Consider the following 26,181-nt stretch of genomic DNA (forward strand, 5'->3'; position numbering starts at 1 on the left):
TTTGTAGGAACTGGCAACATTGCAAATCCTTGCGACCACGCCGTGATTTTCCGGAATTAGACCCCTATCGGATTGCCTTCCATGCTCCTTATGTTTAGTGCGTTTAATAGCTAACCGTATACCCCTTGGTGGTGATCTTAATAACGTTAAATCGATTAACGCCCGCATGAGGACAAGGAGAATCGCACCGCGTAGTTTAAGTCTTGCCGTGACACGCGTCTTCGCGACCCGCGATCGACATTCCAACATCGGAGCATTCGGCGCTCATAACCTTATAGAGATAAAAACTAGTCGATGGTGCTAAAATGGAGTTTACTGCCCGGAGGAGGCGACGGGTTCTGCATACGCAACTAGGTCGTGGAGGGAGGGTCGGGGTCCGTCGATGCCGCGGAGATAATCCGTCGGCGGTCCGGTCGAAAAAGACCGTTTGCCCGCTGATAAATGAAAGGAGGTGGATTTTATGGGCATTTCTCCGTATATGTCGCGGCTATTTTTAACGTGTAACAAGTACCGGCGGTAGAACCAACAACCAGTGTCGTAAAACTTTTTATATTCGTATTTCTTCTTAAAAAGAGTCCTAAAAAACGTTACGTCTTTATTCTTCGGTGGTGTAGTCGAATTTCCTACAAAATAATCACTCTTCCTGTTCCGATCACTCAATAGTAGGGTATACATTTTGTTCTTAGTTCAATTTTTGAATAGACTGTCAAAGAACATTAAAAAATGTTCGAGAAAAGCTGTATATGTTAAACACGAGCACATAATTTCAATTTAAAGGCGTGAATTTACAATAAAATCTTTAAAAACGAATATAGTTCACTTACCCAAAGATTAGCTGCTAAAGAACTTGAAGGAACCATCAGTTATTGTTATAGACAAAGCACTATACCATAACATACAGGTGAAAAAGATCCCAATGATAAAATTTTTAGTTAATGAATTTTATGTTTTAAAAATATCACGTTAAACAGTGAATTATTTCAAATTGCGTAAATATAATTCAAATATTTAGAAATAGTCCACTGTATATCAGATGGCTGAATAACTTGGTTAAAACAAAACTGTGTATATATAAAATGTAAAAAATCCTAAGAATAAAAACATGAAGCACAATACAACTACTTGGTAACTAATAAAGCTTCTTAACAGTACTGGTTATACTCCCTTGTAGAGACAAAGAGACAGTGTTCCTCAGGAATGACCTTGAAGACAAGCCTACAAGTTGTCCTCAATCCCAAAACTCTTCTTTGATTTGCTTATTTCCTACATTCAATCAATATATGTTTAACTGAGTGTTGTGTCACCTCAGTACAAACCGGAGGAGGTTTACCCTTCAGAAGAAACTCATGGGTTATCCTACAATGGTCCTTGATAGGTAGTAAGTTTTTTAAACTTCCACATATCCCACAACCGAAAACAATATACAGTATCCTCAATATTGTTTAATATCTTAATGAAAATATTAGAAGTTATTCCTCTTGTCATTTCTTTAATTATTAAGGCATTTGATATGAGATTTTTCTAACGTGTAATATAGAAATATTTAATAAATAGTGAATTCTAACGTAATACCTTTCGTAATGAAAATAGTCAACTGTATATCCTTCAAAATTAATTCACAATTCTAGTATTAAGCAGAAATAACATCAATAATTCTATTAATGAGGGAAAAACTTTATTGCCTCATCATTAAACGTTTATATCAAAACTGTTTTCCGTCTAATACAATCAATTTAAAATAATGATGATCACATTTAATTAAACTTTTTAATAGTCGCTATTAAAACACACACACACATAAAACAAACGCGGCCGTTTTTCATACTTTTCAATTAAAATACAACGACGAATTTTTCAAAATATCAACATCCCAACGTTAAATGTGATTAATAACATAACGAGGCCCAGCTGTTTTGTATTTGGTCGTTTCGAATGGTAACATGTAGAGCTGTACAAACGAATTGATCATCATTAATCAAAAAATACCCGATGACTTCGATACAGACCATCGTTTAAATGATATTTTGTTCTATTAGACAGTTAAGAAAGTTGATTTTGTCTTTTGTGTACCCAGTGTCTTGTTTCATAAAAAATTAATTATTAATTATTTAATTACTACGGATTTTCTAAATTACATATATCTAATTACATAAATTACATATCTAATATAACTGAACAAGCTTAAATATCAATTAATAAAGTAATTAGTTACTAATGCAATCTGTGAAGCTTTATAATAAATGTTTCTTCTATAACTTTACAAGTCATATTATTACAAATCAAAATACTTCAAAGCATTCTATCCAAAATAGAATTCAACCTATCTCATCATGGCGTTGAATTTATTTCAAATAATAAAAAAAACTATTCCTTATCATTTTATTCTAGTTAAAATCAGAATCAGCCATTAAAATTCGCCTAGCTGTCATATGTTCGTAAAATTTAAAACATTAGTGATAATAATTAGAGGTTATAAACTGATAAACGTTCTGATGCGCTGCTTGTTTTGGTAAATATTGAATTACAGATGAATATTCGTGATTATTTGGATTGAAAATTCCAAAGCCAATAAATAAACAGGAACAAGATAATGGGGGGCCCCTTTTGCCAATAAAATGCGTTAGAGTGGTAAGTATTCATACTAGTCAATGTTAAGTTGGTCGATTTTTATCGGAAATATTTTAGCGTGTTGCAGCTGCAATGAATGAAATCTGTGACTAAAGTATCTCAAATAAAGAACAACATAACGTTAGATTCGCGACAGAGAAACTGTGCATAAGTGAAGCGAGTGACGAATCAAGATCACCTTGATGTTAGCTGTATTAGAGATCAAATATATGAAATTTATAAAAATAATAAGTAGTTTTTACAATCGAAACATAATTTAATACAATTATTCCAGAGGAACCTGTTAGTCTGGAAAGTATGCTTAAAGATATGCAGCTATTTGGAGGATGTAGAACATCCCTTCCTACACTGTTGGGTATTATAGGATTTAAGGTAAGATAATCCACAAAGGGGTCCAATAGAACTTCCAGACATTGAGGGAGAACTATCTCAAATTGTCACTCAGAAATATAATTACTTTTTAAAGAAATATGCCTGAAAAAAGACACTACAGATCAGATGGCAAAAAAATATGGTCACAAAGTATTGTGCTTGCCTCCTATGATTACATATTTAATCCTTTCGAATGGGTATTGGGGTTGGCAAGGAATTATTATAAAACATGTTGGTTGAGTGGAATTATACAACGAAACTGCTTGGACTAGTGGAAAGAAGTATTGTCTACAATAACACCTTCGGTTTGGGTGGACTCCGTCACACACAGAAGAAGAAATTGACAAATGGTGGAATCATGAACAAGTATTCGATAGACTAAAAATTAACAATTTAGCAAATAATAAATTAAAGTTTCCTGATGTGAGCTTATGGCCCAATGCTGACAATTATCAAGACAAAAGTGATAAGAGCAGAAACAACAAAGATGAGTATATAACTAATATACGATAACTGCAGAAAATCTTACAATGTGCAAGATTTGTGTGCATAGATATAGTTTACATATATTTCTACAACATAATATAGTCAGTTTTCTGTTGACTAACAATTAAATATTTTGTTTTACATAAAAAAAAATATACAGTTCCATAAAATTTCATGTAAAAACACTGAACACATGTCGAAATAAAGTTAATAATAGTCATTTAAACTAGCTGTGTTATACCAGACATCCATGGCTGTTAGTTGAAACCTGTGGAGCTTTACGATACAAAGAATAATCATATGACTATAAACAAAAGAACCTTGATGCATATATGGGCATACTATACACTTATATTAATCAAAAACTCTTCAATAACTACTGGATATAAAAACTAAAGAACCACTTGAGAATATGAAATTATCTATAATTGCACTGAGAAGAAAATAATCTAAGTTTTGAGCGTAACTAACTTTATTTGCATTCGGTAATATAAAGTAAATGTTAACAAACAAATGTATTCAGTTTTCAGCTGACTGAAGAATCAAGTATATCGTTTTACATGAAAAGTATACACTTCCTTCAAATTCCATGTAAAAACAATGAACATATATTTAAATAAAATTAATAATGGTTATTTAAACTAGATATCTTATAACAAACTTCTATGGTCGTAAAATAGAAACCTGTGGAGCTTTACAACACAAGTAATAATCATATGGCTATAAACAAAAGAACCTCGAGGCACGTATATGCATACTATACACTTATATTAATCAAAAACTCTTCAACCATTGTTATATAGCATACATTTGAGTGTCTGAAATGTTGTTTTTGTTGTGGGTAGTTATTATGCTAAGATCAATGATTTCTTGTCGATTAAATACATATATGAGACTCATATATCGATCACTTAGTTAAACATTTCTCCAAATAACAAGGAAATAACACTCACCTTCCAGTCCAGTCGCATTCATCTCCCATTATCGAAGCAAAACTAATACCAAGCATCAGCGAGTGAAGCACAAAGTAAATAAGCTTCGACCACATCGTTCTCAACACCCGTTCGATTTCACGTAACGAAAAACTAACTATCCTCTGCGTAAACAAGACGTTTCGACCGGATCATCGTTGTTCTTCAGGCCGTTTCGACGTGGTACCCCGCGATCAGGCAACGAGCGGCACCTACACCAACCCAAAACGAGTCCAAAACACTACTGAGTGCTCGAATCGGACTCCACGAAAGTAACAAGTGGTCGGCGGTGGCCGTGAGCTACGAACCGGACCGACTTCGCCCGAATTTTTGAATTCCTACCTTTCGGTGAACGTGTTAGCCGCGCGTACGTATGAGGGTTGATCCTGAATGTTTCAACGGGCCGCAGAGTGTAGAGTTACGCCCTTTCCATGGCCTGACTGGTTTATCAGTGAAATTATTGCGTAGAAATATTGTTTGTTCAGCTTTCCGTTATTAAGGCTTAGTAAACAAATCCGCTATTACATAGGTTCGATGGTGGTACACGACGGAATTTCACTCCGAACAAGTGCAATATCGGCAAATATTTCTGAATCCATAAAATCGATTTCCTTTCGTTTAGATACCCTCTAGTAGTGAAGTTGGATTAAGTGAGTTTGGTTTAACAGGCTATTTTAATGTTACAAGAGTCTAATTCTGGAGAATCCTGGCATACACACAAGGATTTGAATTTGCAACGTTGCCAGTTGTCGAGAATTATACGTGCATTTGAAGAATATAATATAAATAGTATAAAAAATGAAATATGAATAAGCTTTTTATAAATATTTTTCGTTTTAAAATAATTTTGGAAAGAAAAAAGACAAAATAAAGCAATATGTAATTATTTATCAATATATAAACATTACAATAACCAACCAACGTTATAATTCTTGTAAATTCTTCATATCAAGTCGATTGAATTAAGCCTGATGTGGCTCAACGAATTGTGGTTTTGATGAGGTATACTCACATAAAGGACATCGAGCCATATTTATCTGTATTTTTATTTTCGCAGAGCCAACTATGCCTAAAATACAATGAATTTGGTGTAGAACTGAACTCAATCTGCAAAATTAAAATAAAATATGAATAAATACGCATCTGGAATGGAATGTCCTCATATTTCTTCTTTTAATCTGAAAAAGTGTTATAGTAGGTTCTTTGAAAATATTTAGAAACCGATGATTTATCCGTTACTACCTATCATTTATAATCAAAATATGAACAGTACAAAAACCAATAAATTAAAAACAACAAAATTCTTCAAGAAAGCTTTTACCAGTACCAGTGCGAAATTAAAATGGTCGTTGTAGTTCGTTGGATTCTATCTCTCGATTGCTTGTACGTGGCAACGTCGCAAAATCAAGCGGAAATTATCGAAGTTTACCGAATACCCTTTAGGATTCTCCAAAAATAGCCACTGCTTAAGTCCAGTTCTTAAATTTGACAATGTTCTGCAAAAAAGCAGGCCCATTTCTTGGTTCTTGTTAGTGATGCCGATTGTTATTTAGTTTTTATATTGTTATTTAATGTGTAAAATAGTGTATCGAGTGTTTAGTTTCAAAATTCTCCCTCGTTGTTAATATTTTTAAGAAGCTATCGATATTAACAACCTAGGGGTTTTGAAATGGTATCGAACTTTTTTAAAAAGGAATATCCATATCGAACTTTATAAAAATATAAACTACGTGTAGTAGATAGGTTAAATTAGGTTTTTGATTATTTTTATTTAGTTATTACAACGATTATTATGTACATAATTTATTTTAAAATGTTTTTCTTGTGTTAAAAATCTAAGTTTGATTTTTTTAAATTTTTAGTGAGTTCTTTACTTATTTGTTGAAGCCGGTTCAATTTTTTTGTTAAAAATAGTTTTTATTCTCCGATATATCTATATTTTTAATATATACATAGTCTTTATCTTAGCCGGAGTACTAGAATGAGAAAAACTTGCAGAAAATGATGGAAAATATTTTGATCATGCCAATTTTTCTCAATAAACACATTTAAAAAAATATATATATATTAGAATACGTTCACCTTTTACAAGTTTTAATAAAACCGATTGAAATGCAAATCGTCGTGGAATAAGTTAATTCGTCTTCTATTTTTCGATAAATCTAAGACATAAATACTATCCTAATTAGAAAGCTCTTATATTAAAGCTTATCAGAAAACGTTCGTCTTTTATTTATTAACATTATTTATAATAGTATTAATCTCATTATTCAGCCGTATTTTAATTCTGCGTAAATACCTTTTAAAGCATGTATTATATCATAAATAATTACCAGCTAATACATTCATTAACCGCAGATCTGTGCTCGATTTTAGAGGATGTTTTTTACAGAGCTTAGTTGATTTATTAAATTCACGCTGGTTAAAGTGACGGTGGTTTTCCCTCAGATTTATCCAAGCATTAATCTAACTCTCTGTAGCTTGAATTTGTCATTATAACAGGTTAATTGAAGAGTCCCCGGCCTGACACATAGATGGCGCTACTAGAATTAAATCCATAGGTTTTTTAGTTAGCCCTAACCTTCAAAATTTGACAGCTGTTAGATTATTATATTGTGAATTATAGCATTTTGAGTGAAGCAACTTTTGTTATTGTGAAAAAAAGTGGATAAGAAGGAATTTCGCGTGTTGATAAAAGATTGCTTTTTGAAGGGAAAAATACAGTTGAAGCGAAAACTTGGCAGATGTCGAGTTCCCGGACACTGCCCCAGGAAAATCAACCATCAAGGATTGGAATGCTAAGTTTAAACGTGGTCAAATGAGCACCGAAGACGGTGAACGTAGTGGACGCTCAAAAGAGGTTGTTACCGACGAAAACATTAAAAAATCCACAAAATGATTTTGAGTGACCGTAAATTGAAACTGAATGAAATAGCAGACACTCTAAAGATATCAACTGAACGTGTACATCATATCATTCACGAATATTTGGGTATGAAAAAGATCTATGTAAGGTGGGTGCCTTGCGAGCTCATTTTTGATCAAAAATAATGACGAGTTGAAGATTCGGAGCAATGTTTGAAGATGATTTGATCGTTTGAAGTACAAAATCGCTGAAAAGCGGCCTCATTTGAAGAAAAAGAAAGTGCTGCTTCACCAAGGCAATGCACACTGTCACGTCAGTGAAAACGATGGCAAAAATCCATGAATTGGGCTTCGAATTGCTTCGGCATCCACAGTATTCTCCAGATCTGGAACCTGTTCTCAGATCTCAAAAGAATGCTCGCTGGGAAGAAATTTTAGTCGAACGAAGATGTGATCGCCTAAACTGAGGCCTATTTTAACTTTTGAATTGACCTGTTACATATTCTGAAGCTTTTAAATTAATATTAAGGTTGCAAATATTTTGTTTCGAATTCTGGTTCTCTATGATTTGTTTTACGAATTTTGATATTATTGGAAGCAAGGGAACGGTCAAAGTTCAAACATTGAAAACGTTAAATGACGTCACTCTTTCGCAACGATTGGGCAATTGACTTAACAGGGCGAGTCTTTAAACTTTCTGCTTTTATTTTTATTAAAATCTCAATAATCACGCTTATAATTTAAAAATAAATAATTTTTAATCCCATATGTTATTTTTTTATATATTTTAAAGTGCATTTTAACATGCATATCATGCCATTTTTTTTTCTCGCCAGATTTATATCATATCGGTATTCAACACTATTTGTTTAAATTGTTTTTCGTGGCCTAAGCAGGAAGGTGACGTGACTAATCCCTGTAACCCCTAAAACCTAATTGAGAACATAACATATCTCCCAGCAAATATGATCAAAATTGTCTTTAACGCCTTTTCCTTCGTACTGACTCAGTCTGTGCCTGTTTTAACTTAAAAAAAATAAATGTATGATATATCTAAGTCTATCAAATCAATCTCAACTTGTTGGCCTACGAATTATATTATTTTATTTTGTTTTATTGTATTTTTTTAAAACATATTTGTTGAAGGATTAATTTTTCTGACCCTATGCGCAGAGCCAAAAAAATCCGACCTATTTCGGTTAAGATACATTTGCTTAAGTAAATGTCCCTGTATCAGGCACTCAAAAATGGCGTTATAAAATACTGAAACGAACAATCGCGTTATAGAAATGAGCCAATCAAATGGCTTTGTAGGATAGTTCAAACAAACCAATCAATAAAGTGGTCTTATCGAAACATTTCCTCGGTTTCGCCAATTTAAGTTAAACCTCTATATATACCCCATGGTATAGCGTAAAGAAACATATTTTTTACTTGTTGATGTCACCTTTACTCACCTGCCCGGTTGTCAATGTCGCGGGCGGCTGTCACAGTCTGAAGATGGCGAAATTTTTCAAGCACAGATGCTCCTTTCACGCCGAACAGATACCCGCCAGGGTACCTTATCCGGATTTCTGGGACCGGTGGAGGTACCGATGGTTCTCTTGGACCCTCCTCATGGAGACCAACCCAATGTGCTCCAGGTACTTCCGCAGCGAGAAGGCGTGCCGTAACGAGAAGAAGCGCCACTACAACTCCGCCAGTTACTTCACCATCCACCCGCTCAGCCGGATGGCCGCTTATCACGATTTCTTCCGCTGTGTGCTGTACATCATCGCCATCGCCATCAAGGCCATAGACATAGCGTTCACGCGACGACGCTATCTGTACAAGGACATCTACACCAACTTCATGGTGCTGATGAACTACATCGATATGATATCCTGGGTGAATATAATGATACTGTTGTTCAGGGGACGGATAGTTCACGGCGCTGTGGTCACGGATTTTCCCGTTATCGTCCGAATGTCCTTCACGAGCGTACTGTTCTGGGCGGAGATCCTTTCCTCCGCGCCGAAATTCTTCCTATGCACGAAGAAGATATGCGTCCGACCTCTGTGGGTGTTCTTCAACGTCATCGCGAGCCTCAAGCTCCTCCTGATCGGTCGTTTGATGACATTGATCGGGCGCACCATGGAGTACATGGGGGTCAAGTCCAAGATGGCTATTTTCTTCGTTCAGCTGGCCTACGCCGTGTTCACCCTCAACCACATCATGGCCTGCGTGGTGTTCGCGTTGCCGTTCTATCGGAAATACGTCGTCGGACACTTCCACAAGGACACCTGGGTGCTGAAAAACAACCTGGTGTCGAAACCGATGCGTACCCAGTACATATTCGCGTTTTTCAAGGCATCAGCTCAGGTATTCGGCGTTGAAATCGCGGCGTATAAAGGACACTTAACCTGGGAGGCCACCATCGTCAATATGTTCAACTATGTCGTGGGTAAAGTCATAAACATGTTCATCTGCGTGGCGGTGCTCCATATCCTGCTGAACAGGAACATACAAGAGATCAAGTATCAACAAGTTGTCGGGCAGATGAAAAACTGGATGAAGAACAAGGAACTGCCCTCCAAGATTCAACAGAGGGTCGTTGATTATTACGAGTTCTATTATCGCAAGCGCTACTTCAACCAGAGTGATATCAACAGGCTCCTGTCTACCAGCCTAAAGCTGAAGATAACCGACAACACCCTGCGCGTTTTGCGTGAGAGCAACGTCACCATCTTCGGAAATCTGCCGGACGAGTCCATCCAGCAGGTGTTGGAAAACTTTGTCATGGAGGTCTATTGTCCCAACGACGTCATAATGTCCTGCGGGAGTCACGGACACTTCCTCTACTTCCTGGCATCGGGAACCGTCGCCGTCTACACCTACTCGGGCAAGGAGGTCTGCCACCTGCAGGACGGAGCCTACTTCGGCGAGCTCTCCCTCCTCCTGAAGGAAACCCACGTCACCGCCACTATAATCGCCATAGAGACGTCGAAGGTTTACAAGCTGAAGAAGGAGCATTTCGAGAGATTCGTCCTGTCCAACAAGGACATCTACGAGGTGCTGTTGAAGGAGGCGGAATCCAGATTAAAACGGATCTTGGAGACAGAGGAGGCGTACAGGAAGTTGCTGTTCTCCAATTTGTATAGCGGGTTGTTGGATGTCCCTCAGTGAGGTTTTCAGGTTTCATTAATAGTTCAGTATGAGAATGTTGTATTTTATGTCCGTTATATATTTTCATTGTTGTTGTGGTTAAATACATTAAACAATATGTCTATATAAATAATTTGTCCATATTTATTATAGAACTAGCGACCCGCCCCGGCTTCGCACGGGTGCAATGCTGATACTAAATTAAATACACTACAGAAAAAATATGAACGTTGTATATAAAAACATAGCGGCCCGCTCCGACTTTGCACGGGCATAAAATATATATGCCTATGTCACTCAATGAAAACATGATTAAAATCGATCCAGTATTTTTGGTTCATTCATTACTGCCCTTGGCCTGCACGCATTAAATTTGGAGTAAAACAATTCCTCTTCCCCTATACTTACTATGAAGATTTCCTGCTATCGTTGGAATATCTAAATTCATATAATTTTTATTACATTACACATTTTTAAACGCAAATTTTAAATTTGTAATATCTCCGAAAATATTTGTTTAATTTACATGCTGTAAGGAACCATATTGATCTATATTAATTGCACACTGTATTTAAGGTACTTAATTCGATAAGGATTAATGCCGTATTGCTTAAAATAGCTTCGTAAATAAGCCATTTTCTCACGTAAAAAGTAAACAATTAAAATGGTTAATGTGGGTTATCCCTAAAAGATAAACATATACCATCGCGGACTTTTTTGTAGACCTTTTTATGGTGTACAATACTGTAGTACATTAATTTGATCTAACTCGTAGGGTTAGGCAGCGTTTTTGCTAATTGCTAAATAAGCCTAAAAAAATAGGTTAATTTACGACATCACGTTAGAAACCTCTAAAATTAGCAATGTTGCCTTAGTATATTATGCATGTATTATACATATAAACCTTCCTCTTGAATCACTCTATCTATTGAAAAAAACCACATCAAAATCCGTTGCGTAATTTTAAAGATTTAAGCGCACATAGGGATATAGGGACAGAAAAGGCGACTTTGTTTTATACTATGTAGTGATATTATTTAAAAATAGCGATTAACATATTAAAATACGATAAAACATTTATAGGGTATTACTCCATTCCATAGAAAAATTCCATTCCTTTTTACAGATCCACAGGACATTCAAATATAAAAGTAATTCTACTTCGTTTAAAATGAAATAATTAATTTCATGTTAATAGTATTCAGTCATTATTTTTTCCTGTTCTTCTTGAATTTAGTACGTGAAGGAATACGTACATCTCCGTCTCGCTTATGCTACCGTTGGAAAATATAAGAACTTATAAAATTAACTGCCCCAAGCAATTATCTGCGTCCCTTCCTCTCTCACAATTTATACAGGAAAGGATTCGTACATCTTCGACTCACATCACGTAGAAAAAAAAACAATCGAACCGTGCATTTGACTGAAAATAGTAACTACTATTTTGCTGGCTAGTTTTTTTTTCCCAGCGCTAATTCTAATCAAATAATTGTGAAAATGCTGAACGTAGTCTATATCAGGTACAAAAATAATCGTGTAACAATAGAAATTCACCAATTAAATGCCTTTATGTATTGTATGGCAATTGAAACGAACCAATCAATAATCCTGCATTGGTTTCGGTTTCGCCTATTTAAGTTAAACCTCTGTATAATATTCTGAGGATCTCACTCTAAGTCTGTCTATTCTATGGTTACGGCTATGGTAACTGTCACCGCAACGTCAGTACAGTGACACGTTTTGTAAAAATGGTCGGCAGATTCAAGCACAGATGTACCATCCGCCACAAGGAACACATCCCTCCCAAGACGACTACGGACGATTTCTGGGACCGATGCCGGTACCGCTGGTTCTCTTGGACGTTATTGCTGGAATCGAACCCCCTCAGCTCCAGGTATTTCCGGAGCGAGCGATCCATGTACAACGAGAAGAAACGCCATTATTACTCGAAGAATTTCTTCACCATCCATCCTCTCAGCCGGATGGCCGCCTACCACGACACGTTGAGGTGTCTGTTTTATTTCGTCGCCATAGCGGTGAAGTGCGTGGACGTGACCTTCATCCAGCGTATTCTCTTATCCACCAATACATACCCTACCTTCACGGTACTGGTCAATTTAATCGATACGATATCCTGGTTGAACGTTCTGGTGCTGATGTTTCGCGGACACATCCACCAGGACCGTATAGTGATTGAGTTCCGGCGTATAGTACGCCTAAACGCCACCAGCGTGGTATTCTGGGCGGAGATCTTGTCCTCGGCGCCTAAGTACTTCGTGTGCTCGAAGAAAATCTGTTCCGAGAGCATCTGGGTGGTGTTCAACGCCCTATCCGCCTTGAAACTGCTGCTCGTCTTCCAGCTATTGACGCTGATCGGTCGCAACCTGGAGTACCAGGGGGTCAAGACGAAGCTGGCGGTGTTCCTGATCCAACTGGCCTACGCCGTGCTGGCCCTCAATCATATACTGGCGTGCGTGGTGTTCGCCGTGCCCATGTACCGAAGCTACTTCACCGGACAGCTCCACAAGGACGCCTGGGTGCTGGAGAACAACCTCCTGGAGAAACCCCTCTACACCCAGTACTTTTTCTCGTTCTTCAAGGCGTCCTCTCAGATGTTCGGCGTGGAGATATCCGCCTACAAGAGTTATATCACCTGGGAGTCGACCCTCATCAACATGTTCAACTATACGGTCGGGAAGACCATTCACATCGTCATATGCGTCACCTTGTTGCACACCTTGCATAACAGGAACATACAGGAGATGAAGTATCAACAGATGATCGGCCAGCTCTCGAACTGGATGAAGAACAAGGAACTACCCACTAAAATCCAACAGAGGGTGATCGATTACCACGATTACTACTACAGGAAGCGGTACTTTAATCAGATCGATATAAACAGGCTGTTGTCCACCAGCTTGAAACTGAAGATCACGGAGAATACCCTGCGCGTTCTTCGAGAGACTAACGTGACGATCTTCGGCAAGTTAACCGACGAGGCCATACAACCGATCTTGCAGAACTTTATCCTGGAGGTGTATTGTCCCAACGACGTCGTAGTCTCCTGCGGAACTCGGGGACGCTTCCTCTATTTCCTGGCCTCCGGAACAGTCGCGGTCTATACTTACTCGGGCAAGGAAGTCTGCCACCTGCAGGACGGAGCCTACTTCGGCGAGTTGTCGCTCCTCCTCAAGGAAACCCACGTCACCGCCACCATAACCGCCATCGAAATGTCGAAGATCTACAAGCTGAAGAAGGAGCATTTCGAGAGGTTCATATTGTCCAACCGGGATATCTACGACGTGCTGATACAAGAAGCCGAGGCGAGGTTGAGTCAGATTTTGACGGTGGAGGAAGCTTACCAGAAGCTGTTGTTCACCAAACTATATAGTCGAAATGATTTAATCCAAGAAAATATCTCTTAGGAAGGTTTTTCGTGTTGTTCTGTTATTTTTTTGATGATTTTACTGTTTGTTGAATGTCAAAATATAGTTAATACTGTAGATGTTGCTTATTCTTTTCATTTTTTATCTATGGTAGGGTCTAAAATCCACGACAGACACGGTTTTAAAAAAGTAAACAATGATGAACTTCAGGAAACCTCTCATGATATCCTACATCAAGCTTCCGAACAGGAAACTCAGCTTCTTTGGTTTCAGACCGACTAGATGATTATGGGATCAAATACTTACTGTGTCTTTTTTCATTACAACAATAAAATATTACTAATAATGTTGTTTAAAATGTATTTTTTTGTCACGCATAACAGCGTTATCGGCACTCAGGTAAAATTTTATTAGCGATGGCCGCATAACGCGAGAGCGAGTGTTAATTAGAAAATATAATTTAATATACTATGACAAAATTATATACACAATGGGAATGAATCAACTACTAAAATAAAATAAAAAATATTCAGCAGAAAAACAAGAAAAAAATAACTAAGTTAATGTTACTACAAACAAAATATAATAGAAATAAATCAATGACCATAATACAAACACTAATTAATTAAAGTTTAAGAAATGTTTATTAAATTTTTATTAAATGTTTATTTCATTGATGGATACATCCTGCTCTATTGTTAATCGACTTAGAAAAAGGTGGAGGTTCTATATTCGGCTGTATACATTTTTTTATTGTATGTTCGCCGATTTCTCCGACAATTACGAACCGATTTTGAAAATTCTTTTTTTATTCGAAAGAGTGCACTTCCGAGGTGGTCTCATTGGAACCAAATCAGGATCTATTGGGGTGAAGGGGGAAAATCGAGGGAAATGCTCAAATTTCAAAGGCACGTGCAAAGTTTTCACATAACTTTTATCTAAAATAATCCGATACTCGGAAGTTGTTCAGTGCAAAAGCCATTCAGTTTACTTTTTAAGCACTAAGTATAGCATATAAGACCTCGTAGAAATATTGTAAACAACTGCTTCTATGGTGTAATGGTTAAAGTGTTTGGTTCCCAAACGGGGGTCGCGTGTTCGATTCCCAGCGGGGACAATAACTTTTTGTTGTTGTTTAGTTAGAATATTTGTCAAATCATCTAGGCTAGGTAGCGGACCCCGGGGCCTGAAGCTCTCTTTATTTTCAATCATTGTTTCTTTATCCCTATTTTCCCTCATATGGGCTGCACCTTTACTTGGCTTACCCATTATAGTATTGCGTAATTTATTGAATAAATATCTAACACTAAATAGAGGAAAATAAAATATTTTTAACAAAAAAATTTAACCGATTTCAAAAAATAAATAAGAAACTCACTAAGAATAAAATAATAATCAAACTTAAAATTTTAACACAAAAAAAACATTTTGAAATAAAATATGTACATAATTATCATATAATAACTAAATAAATATTAACAAAAACCATATTTAACCTATCTACTATATGTATTTTATATTCTACTATATACACACAATTTAGCTTAATACCTACCTAAACCTATTTATCTATATGTAATATTAATTTAACTACTACTAACTGAATATTTTGAAGTCGGTGTCTAGCCTAAACAATACAAATAATAATATAATTTTGTAACATGTACAAAAAATTAAATTACCAACAAAACAAATAGAAATTAACACAACTGTTTGGATTGTGTGTATATAGTAGAATATAAAATACGTGTAGTAGATAGGTTAAGTAAGGTTTTTGTTTATTTTTATTTAGTTATTGCAACGATAATTTTGTACATATTTTATTTCAAAATGTTTTTTTTGTGTAAAAAATAATTTTTTCATTTTTAGTTAGTAACACCTTATTTATTTTTTGAATAAATTTTCGGTTGAATTTGTTTGTTAAAAATATTTTATTCATAACTTTCATCAGTGTCTTCGACTGCGTTTCATATAGGCTTGGAACATAATATTAACTAACTTTTTCATCCATTTGTTGTTGACTTTCTGGAATATTAATTAAAAAAAAGTAGTGTTTTTCGACAGAGTTACAGTGTATTTTTAATGTTTGAGATTAGAATTTAGCATTTATGAATCAGAACATTCATTCATTATGGACGTTGCTGATTTCTCAAGACCAAAATATATATAAGTATATACTGTATTACGGTTCAAAGGTTCTAATTTTCGAATAATACATTAGCCAATGATGGAGGTAGTTGTTGTTGGAAGGCGGTACCTTACCTAAAGTTCCGAAACGACAAGAACCTGCCATATTCACTCTTGAATCGTTTAACACCATGGTGAAAAGCGACGTTTTACGGTCCCACTCAAGATCTGATATAGTCGCTAATTTTCACCATAAACACGATAAATAAATAGCGTCCAAGCCTTTAATTTACACAATTTGGTACCTGTTAATTCCACAAAACGCGCGAAGACGAAGGCAATAGGAATTAAAAAAAAAAAAAGGGTTCACAAGAACGGAAGTGGACATCTTATAGTTACATTAATACAATTTTTGAGGGCCTATTGTATTTTCGTCCGCTAGTTGACTATGATATATTTCCATGGTATAGCATGTGTATAGTCTGTTCAAAGTTATTTTTTACATACGTAATTTAAATTTGTGACATCAAAACGTCGCAATGTTGCCGCATCAACTCTGAGTTTTAGTTCAATTTGGCTTTGTCAAATTGCATCTATCATACCGTCGGGCTTTAATAACTTCACTGTCCAACTCACATTTCCTAACATATTTGGATCAATGTTTTCCTTCTTCTATAACACAGCTAAAATGGAGGCTTATTATATTTTACAAATCAGTTACATATAATTAACATTATAAAAGACCTACAATTTAAATAACAACTGGAAACCGTATCCCTGTTAAGCAATTCTCTTCTACATTTCGGTTTGTAATTATCCTGTGTAAAATGTACATTACAAGCCCTTTTGCTCTAATTTAAGACCTCACAAGAGATTCCCATTAGTTTCTCATTATATATTGCTAAAGGCATTTCTGACATAGAGCATGATCCATAGGAAAGCTGGGTATTCTATTTGAAATGGTACTACATCCAGGGACGCAATACCTGAGATGTCTTCAGATTTAAACAAATCATTTTAACTAAAAAAGAACCATAAAACAGAATTACCAAAAAAGTCCAAAATATCCAGTAAGTTTTTGATTATTTCCACAAAATATAAACACACGTACACTATACACTACATGTAATAAACACTAAATGTTTTGTTTAGTTCAATCAACGGTAGCGCTGTGATCGCAAATTGTGATTGGCTAGTTTAAATTCCTGGTGCCGCCACTAACATGGAACCTGATTGGCCGATCAAATTATGTGAAAACAGCATTTTCTATGGGTTACCATTTTTTAGTTTGTTGTTTGAACGTTTTGGTTTTTGTGTTTTTGTTTAGATCAAGAAATCTTCGTTTTACGTTATACATATTTTCTGTTTTACATTAATTATTATGGAGTAGTAATATAAAAATTGATGACAATGCATCAGTGTAGTAAAAGATGTAGTGTACCAGGGTAAAAATCTACTATGGAAATTAGAGATCGTTTCCCAAAAAATGATCTCGTTCCTTTCCAAAAGTGGGTTGATCAAGTAAATAGTAGTAAGTTATCTGGATAAACCAAAATGCAAATATATCAACGTCATGGTGTCTGTCACGGACATTTTAGTGAAAAATTTAGGTACCCTTCCTTCACGAAAAGACATTAGGGTAAATGCATATCCAACATTGTTTTTATCAGGTACATATAAAATTATATATCTACTACATGTCTGTTTATATATTGTTTGTTTACAGAAAATCAAAACCTACTTATGAAGATGTTAGTAGCAATAAAATTCAATTAATCTACTAAGTTGTTCGTATGCTGTCAGTGTGATGTCTCCACATAAAGAAGTCTAACGAGAAGGTAATAATTAACATAACTGGATAGTAGTAATAAATACTACTTTTAATTGTAAAATATCCCTAAAATATTTGTAATACTTTAACTTTTTAGAACAATGGGTGTTTAATAATTTTATAGTAGAGCTATTGTATATTTTAATTTGATTGCCTTGATAAGAAAATATTTGTTACGGTGCCATCAATTAAAAATTTAATTGCTACTTTTAGGGGATTTATTACCTTAAAGAAATCTATTTTGTCTAAATTTACAAATAACTACATTTGTTTAACAAATCTTAGCCAAGATTGCTTAAAGAATTTTGTGGATCTATTGGAGGTAGAAAGTTGGAGGTCATGGTGGTAGAAACAGCATCCTTCACCTAGTATGTTCGAGAAATCTTTAAAAGGGCACATAATCACTTCAATTTTTTCACATCATTCTCCCGGAGAAAATTGTGAAGAAGATGAACATGTTAGATAACTTATATTCTTTTTTAACGGGAAATCTACTACCACTTGTGGTTGTTAAATCACCAGCTGAGTGTATACTTTCAGTTCCAGAGAACTTTGCTCTGAGAAAAACGAGAGTCTAATATTGTATTTTGGTCTTATTTCAGACTATTTAACAAAACTTCTGAAAAAGAGACAACATGCTATATTTGTCTACATTCTATATTAAGTAGTTCCACAGATTAAATACTCTAAAACCTAAATATCTTTAAAAAACACATAAATTTTTAGTGTTTGAACCAAATTTTAAAAGTTATTATGAGGTGTTATTGAATTTTTGGTTTAATGAAGTTAATAATGTAATATCGACAGGGAAGGATTTAAAGTTTACCTTGAATATATCAAGATAAGTTAGAACTCTAATAGATCCCATAAAATTGATGGCACGAAACAAATACGGGAAGGCGTTATAGAAGAATTATAGATATTTTAATTTTGCCTAGAATAGAGTTCATAATTGTTTTTTTTTGCTTTTTGTTTATATATATTAATATTATTTACACTTACGTATATTTGTATAGGATTTTATTTTAATAAATTAATTTTATAAATTATATTTGATTTTCATTTAAATACTATTGGCCAATAAATGTGACGTCACAAAGTAATCAGGCGAAATGGGAGACCAATCAAAGCAAAGTATTTTCCTTACAGGTTTCTACATAACTATTTTTAACTAACCAATCAAATTCACGTTGGCAGCGCCGCCAATGATTGAACTAAGCAAATCTTTGCCCCACTACTTACCATTGGAGTTGCACACCCCTGCCTTCTGAAAGCAGAAAGTGTCAAATTTCAGCTTTGCTACCAAATTTATACCTCGAGCCACCTAGCGGCAAATCCTTCCCTACCCTTCTAAGTTCTTAATATTTTGTGCTTTAAACTAATCCCGATCCATTTAGGTCGGATTTTCAGGCTCGGAGGATTTGACAATGTCAAAATAACACTGTTAAATGTGTATGAAATAAAAGGACATGTTCTTTAATTGTTGAAATTAAACCACAGACGGCCTATGGTATTTATCGCAAAAAACAAGTTGATGTTAACGTATATCAGAATTATATCTTCAACTAGATGGTGAACTAACGGTTTTTCGTCGTTCGCGACGCGACCAAATACGATTTCTGGCGGATAATCATCATAATCGCGAGTTAATGGGTAAAAACGTCGGCAGCACCGACCCACACACCGATTACTGGCGTTTCGGTATTTTTTAATAGGAAAAATTGCCATATAAATTCGATGCAAATCGTTCGGATAATTCTAGGTTGGTCGGAGTACTTTTCTGCATCGTGAATAGATACCGGCGACCGTCCGAGGTGGTTCCTGCGAGGCTGTTAAGCGCATTCCTGCCATTTCGGCGGCAGCTCGCCCTCGGGCCTGGACCGTAGCCGTCTCCATGCCAAAAATTACACCTGGTCTCTTCGGTTAACTAAGAGATCATCGTTAGTTTTTCAAGGTTTCGGTAATGAGCGCGTAATAACAGGTCAATTGAAAAGTCCCCGGCCTACCATAGTAAAACACATTTTTTGGCAAAATTTGTTTATTTTATTCAACATAATTCCCTTCAAGGGTGATACACTGATTATAGCGACTTTCCAACTTTTCGATACCTTTTTTTGTATTACGATTCGTCTTTTGCTTCAAAATAGGCCTCAACTTATGGATTCATGGATCCATCGTTTTCACTGACTTGTGACACGGTGCATTGTCTTGGTAACGCAGCACTTTCTTTTTTCTTCAAATGCGGCCGTTTTTCGGCGATTTCGTCCTTCAAACGATCCAATAACGCTATGTAATAGTAGCTGTTGATGGTCCTTCCTTTTTCAAGATAGTTAATGAAAATTACTCCATAGCATTCCAAAATACAGACGCCATAACCTTGCCAGACGACTGTTGGGTTTTCCCACGCTTTGGAGCGGGTTCATCGGGTGCAGTCCACTCGAATGATTAAATTTTGGAGTGAAATTATGGAGCCATGTTTCATCCATTGTCACATATAGATGCAAAATCTCGGGTTTATTACGCTTGAGCATCTACAAACACTGCTTCGAATCATCAGCTTGGCGTTGTTTTTCGTCAAAAGTGAGCTCACGCGGCACACACTTTGCAGAGCTTTATCATATCCAAATATTCGTGAATGATGTGATGTACACGTTCAATTTCAATTTACGATCATTCAACATCATTTTGTGGATTTTTAAAATGTTTTCGTCGGTAACAACCTCTTTTGGGCGTCCACTACGGTCACAGTCTACGGTGCTCATTTCACCACGTCTAAACTTAGGATAACAATCCTTGATGGTTGATTTTCCTGGGGCAGTGTTCGGAAAGTCGGCATTTATGCTAAGTTCTTGCTTCAACTATATTTTTCCCTTCAGAAATCAATATCTTATCAACACGCGAAACTCCTTTTTATCCATTTTTTTCACAATAACAAAAGTTGCTTCACTCAAAATGTTATAATTCACAAACTGATGATCCGACAGCTGTCAAATTTATACACGCATCTTTTGAGGGTTAGGGCTAACTAAAAACATATGGATTTAATTCTAGTAGCGCCATGTATGCCGGTCAGCCGTCAGGCCAGGGATTTTTCAATTGACCTGTTATATATAATATAAACATAACAAATACTTATGTCTATTGTGGAACTACTAAGAATAAATAGTACTTAGTAACTAGTAATAAGTAAGTAATATATATATATATATATATATATATATATATATATATTTATATAATATATAACAATTCATTGTCATTCACTTAATATTTTTAAAATATATACCTGTCCCAACGGCTACATTCAATCATGGTCAAGAACCTGCCTTATTGGCCGAAGTACCGCTTAGCACCCAAATAAAAAGCTATCGTTTTACGGTCCCACTTGAGAACCTAATGTGTCCGTTAATATAGACGGTAAACAATCGAAATTGAAGCCGCACCGAAAAATGGGTGGTTCCTAACGCGCGGTACCGTACCTGTCGACGCCGATTCCCCGAAACCAACATGGTGGTGGTAGTGGTACCGATCGAGATAATTGCTTTTTTGGGGGAAGAGATTCAATGAATAAAGACGAATCTATCTATCCGTTTAGGAACTAATTAGGTCACTAATCTGGCTTCGGCGTAACGTTGACTGATATCTCAATTATTGGCCATTATTTAGCATGCAATTCGATGATTTTACGGCTTTATATATTATATTTCAAGCTTTTTAAAATGTTATAATGTTCAATCACAAACATACATTTACGACCATGCCCTAGCATTATTCGAATACGCGGCTTTCGCAACAATAGGAGGACCGTCCTTTCGCCTTTACCACTGCTACTAAACAGTAACTAAACTGCAAATTGTTTTTGTAACAAAGAGTCTAACTCTGGAGGATCCCAGTATGCGGAGAAGAATTTAAAATTACGACGTTGTCAGTTCTTGCAAATTATACGTATATTAGAAGAATACAACATAAATAGAGAATAAATTAGCTTGAATTCACTAATTAACCGAAAAGTTTCCTTAAAACACAAGTTAAAATGCTTTTGTACAACGTTCATCTCCTATAATATAAAACATGTAATATTAAGAATCTTTTATAAAAGTATTTAATTTTTAAATAATTTGGAAAGGAAAAACTAGAAAGTAAAACAATATTTAATTATTTATCGATATATAAATGGTATATTCATCTTCTATAATATATTAAACGTAATAATGTTTTTATTAATCTCCTAGAACGTCAACAATCTACCCGTGGGCAATAAGTATTATTATATAATTTCAGTTATATAATATAACTATCCTGACATGTAGTAGATCACTTCAGTAAGTGATCTGCTATACAACTTATAATCTAAATCTTATTCTAGACACTATTTTAACTTATACTAAAAACTATTCTAGGTTATTCTAAATTATTAAATCTCACTCTATGTGTCTATTAATTAGTTCGTATGGTAGTTTGCGTTTGAGCCTAAGTATTCCTACACTATCATCGTTCACATTTAACTGTTTGGCGAATGTATTAGGATTCACTAATAGTATTTCAGAGTCACTAACACTCCCAATTACACTCGTTATGGATTCTATGTCGATATCACGCTGAACGATGACTTGCAATACTTTATTCTGGAACCTCTGGAGAATATCTATGTTAGATTTGCTTGTAGTACCCCACAGTTCAATAGCATAGGTCCAAATGGGCCTAAATATTGATTATACAGCAAAACCTTGTTATCTAATGATTAGATTTACGCCCTATCGGCCAATACATTTGGTTTAGTTTAAGCCCAAACTGTTTGCGTTTTGTCACTATATGTTTTTTCCATGTCAAATATCGAGCGAAATACATTCCCAGATATTTAACGTTGTCTGCTTGCGGAAGTTCATGATTATTCAATTTTACAGAGGGATATGTTCTTCTATGAAGGTAGAATGTCATATGGGTAAATTTTGTCTCATTTGCTTTGATACGCCACGTTTTCAACCACAATTCGATTTTGTTAAGATGAAGTTGGAGGTTTATATCTATATATATGTATATATATGGATATATATATATATATATATATATATATATATATATATATATAGTTACTAGTTGTTAGTAACTAAACTACAAATTGTTTTTGTAATCTGTTACGACGTTGTTAGTTCTTGCAAATTATACGTATATTAGAAGAATACAACATAAATAGAGAATAAATTAGCTTGAATTCACTAATTAACCGAAAAGTTTCCTTAAAACACAAGTTAAAATGCTTTTGAACAGCGTTCATCTCCTATAATATAAAACATGTAATATTAAGAATCTTTTATAAAAGTATTTAATTTTTAAATAATTTGGAAAGGAAAAACTAAAAAGTAAAAAATATTTAATTATTTATCGATATATGAATGGTATATTCATCTTCTAAAATATATTAAACGTCATAATTTTTTTATTAATCTCCTAGAACGTCAACAATCTGCCCGTGGGTAATAAGTATTATTGTATGATTTCAGTGATATAATATAACTATCCTGACATGTAGTAGATCACTTCAGTAAGTGATCTGCTATACAACTTATAATCTAAATCTTATTCTAGACACTATTTTAACTTATTTTGAAGTATATCCTAACTTATACTAAAAACTATTCTAGGTTATTCTAGATTATTAAATCTCACTCTATGTGTCTATTAATTAGTTCGTATGGTAGTTTGCGTTTGAGCCTAAGTATCCCTACACTGTCATCGCTCATATTTAACTGTTTGGCGAGTGTATTAGGATTCACTAATAGTATTTCAGAGTCACTAACACTCCCAATCACACTCGTTATGGATTTTATGTCGATATCACGCTGAACGATGACTTGCAATACTTTATTCTGGAACCTCTGGAGAATATCTATGTTAGATTTGCTTGTAGTACCCCACAATTCAATAGCATAGGTCCAGATGGGCCTAAGTATTGATTATACAGCAAAACCTTGTTATCTAATGATAATTTAGATTTACGCCCTATCGGCCAATACATTTAGTTTAGTTTAAGCCCAAACTGTTTGCGTTTTGTCACTATATGTTTTTTCCATGTCAAATATCGAGCGAAATACATTCCCAGATATTTAACGTTGTCTGCTTGCGGAAGTTCATGATTATTCAATTTTACAGAGGGATATGTTCTTCTATAAAAGTAGAATGTAGCATGGGTAAATTTTGTCTCATTTGCTTTGATACGCCACGTTTTCAACCACAATTCGATTTTATTAAGATGAAGTTGGAGGTTTCCTGTGGCTGATATTGGATCCTCGAGTGGTGATAAAACCGCTGTATCGTTAGTATATGTTGCAACAGTAGTGTTTCTTGAGGTCGGTAGGTCAGCTGTATACAATAGATATAACAATGGGCTAAGAACACTGCCCTGTATCGTAATATGAAGAACTTTCTATAAACATATTTGATTTTGAAACAATTTTGAAATGAAAAAAAAAGAGAAAATAAAACAATATAATAAGAAATATAATTTATTTATCAATATATATATATATACTGAATGAATTTGAATTTATTCAGTATTAATTTAATTAATTAATTTATTATATGTATTTCCCAGATTAAAATAAAACTAATCTTCTTAAGCTAAAGCTGAGAACACACACATTTATACACTAAACAAGTTCGTGTGGTTTGGTAATTAATCGTAGAACTTTGTTTTGCAAAATTGCAACCCCATAGGTCCAAATTGGCTTTATGATTGACTGATAAATCAATATATTTGATCTTAGGCCAAGTTGAGAGTATCTTCCGACTAACCAGTACAGTTTCTTGACTTTGAGTCTAATCTGCTCTGTTTCTTGTTCAACATGATGTTTCCAATTTAACCTACCATCGAGATGTGTCCCGAGGTGTTTAGCTGATTCTGCTTGAGGAATCGGGCACCCGTCAAGTGATATAATTGGGTTATTGATTGATTTGGAACTGTTGGGCTCTATTTCCCAGTCTCTGGTCCATTTGTAGGTCTTATTGAGTGCTACTTGTACTTTTTCTACAGCCTTCCAAGTACTGTTTCTTTTGTTGTTCGGATATCAGCAATATAGAGAAGATACAGGAATAGTCCCAAGACACTATCCTGTGGAATACCTTATTGTAATATGAAAACGTCTTACATGAGACGTAAAGTTAAAGGTTTACCTACAATTTCTTAAAGCCTCAGAGAAATCGAAAATACCGAATTATTGAAATTTCTGTTAGCTCAGCGGATATAGAAAACGAGAAAATCTATGTTTGATACAGTATATTTCTCTACTAGTTATCATGAACTAAAATGACATAAAAATATAGATCAGAACGTGATAGATAGTACGAGGGCCACTATTTATATTTCGGGAATTGGCAACACTGTTGTCATGTGAGTCCATCTGACGGTTCCATCGTAAAGTTTGACATTCTTGACGATATACGTACTCAAAACATTTTGTCGCACGGACGCTATTTGTTTATTTTATATTTAGTTGAAAGTTTCTCGGCAAAAAAATGGAACTGAATCGTGAACATTTTCGTGCGATGATTTTTTATGATTTTCGACGTGTATTATCACTACAAGAGTGCATCAATCAACTTAATTTGACTTTTGGCGATGAAGCTCCATCAAAAACCACCCTGTATCGCTGGTTTGGTGAATTCAATCGTGGTCGTAGTTCGCTGTCCGACGAGTATCGTGAAGGTCGTCAAAAATCGGCTGTTGTGCCAGAAAACATCGATGCTGTGTGCGAAATGATTAAGCAAGATCGTCATGTCACCTATTGTGAGATTGAGGCATCTCTTAGCATTACTTCCATTAGCATATATCCGATTTTACATGAACACTTAGCTGTGCGAAAGTTATGTTCGCATTGGATCCCACACAATTTGACAATCGCTCAAAAAAAGCTCGTGTCGATTGGTGCAAAGAAATGCTTAAGAAATTCACTCGCGGTGCTTCGAAAGACGTTTATCATGGATATATTCGTATGAGATCGAAAGTCAGCAGCAGTCGACTATATGGGTATTCCAAGATGAACCAAATCCAACAAAAGTTGTTCGCGCACGAAACACTTGAAAGAAAATGGTAGCCTGTTTCTTCGGAAAAACTAGTCATATTGCAACAGTGCCTCTAGAGGATCGTACAACAGTAAATTTTGATTGATGGTACACAACCATTTGTTTGCCAGAAGTCTTCGGTGAAATAAGGAAAACAAATAAGAGACGCCGGATTGTTCTTCATCATGACATTGCGAGCTCTTACACATCGGCTCAAACAAGAGACTATTTGAGCACTCAAAACATCGAATTGATGGGTAATCCGCCGTTCAGCCCTGATTTGGCACCCAATGACTTCTTTTTGTTCCCATCC

The 26,181-nt window shown here is 35.2% G+C and overlaps 3 protein-coding genes across 3 annotated transcripts in view; 2 read left to right on the plus strand and 1 right to left on the minus strand.

The window, feature by feature from the left end:
* The window catches only part of LOC143203666 (meteorin-like protein), a 55,110-nt gene extending 50,356 nt beyond the window's left edge, over positions 1–4,754 (minus strand). The window contains exon 1 of the mRNA XM_076415922.1: positions 4,440–4,754. Coding sequence (XP_076272037.1) covers positions 4,440–4,534 — 95 coding nt within the window. The 5' untranslated portion in view covers positions 4,535–4,754. The remainder of the gene's footprint in view (positions 1–4,439) is intronic.
* A 3,975-nt stretch (positions 4,755–8,729) lies between these two features.
* On the plus strand, positions 8,730–10,535 carry LOC143203660 (potassium/sodium hyperpolarization-activated cyclic nucleotide-gated channel 4-like). Its single transcript, XM_076415915.1, has one exon. It carries the CDS (start codon positions 8,763–8,765, stop codon positions 10,485–10,487), a length of 1,725 nt encoding a protein of 574 aa, XP_076272030.1. The 5' UTR covers positions 8,730–8,762; the 3' UTR covers positions 10,488–10,535.
* A 1,655-nt stretch (positions 10,536–12,190) lies between these two features.
* On the plus strand, positions 12,191–13,963 carry LOC143203661 (potassium/sodium hyperpolarization-activated cyclic nucleotide-gated channel 1-like). Its single transcript, XM_076415916.1, has one exon. It carries the CDS (start codon positions 12,215–12,217, stop codon positions 13,889–13,891), a length of 1,677 nt encoding a protein of 558 aa, XP_076272031.1. The 5' UTR covers positions 12,191–12,214; the 3' UTR covers positions 13,892–13,963.
* The last annotated feature ends 12,218 nt before the right edge of the window (positions 13,964–26,181 follow it).

This window comes from Rhynchophorus ferrugineus, unplaced genomic scaffold (genome assembly GCF_030347505.1).
Source record: "Rhynchophorus ferrugineus isolate W39M unplaced genomic scaffold, kcgeb_rfMv2 rfM10, whole genome shotgun sequence".
Taxonomy (NCBI): domain Eukaryota; kingdom Metazoa; phylum Arthropoda; class Insecta; order Coleoptera; family Curculionidae; genus Rhynchophorus; species Rhynchophorus ferrugineus.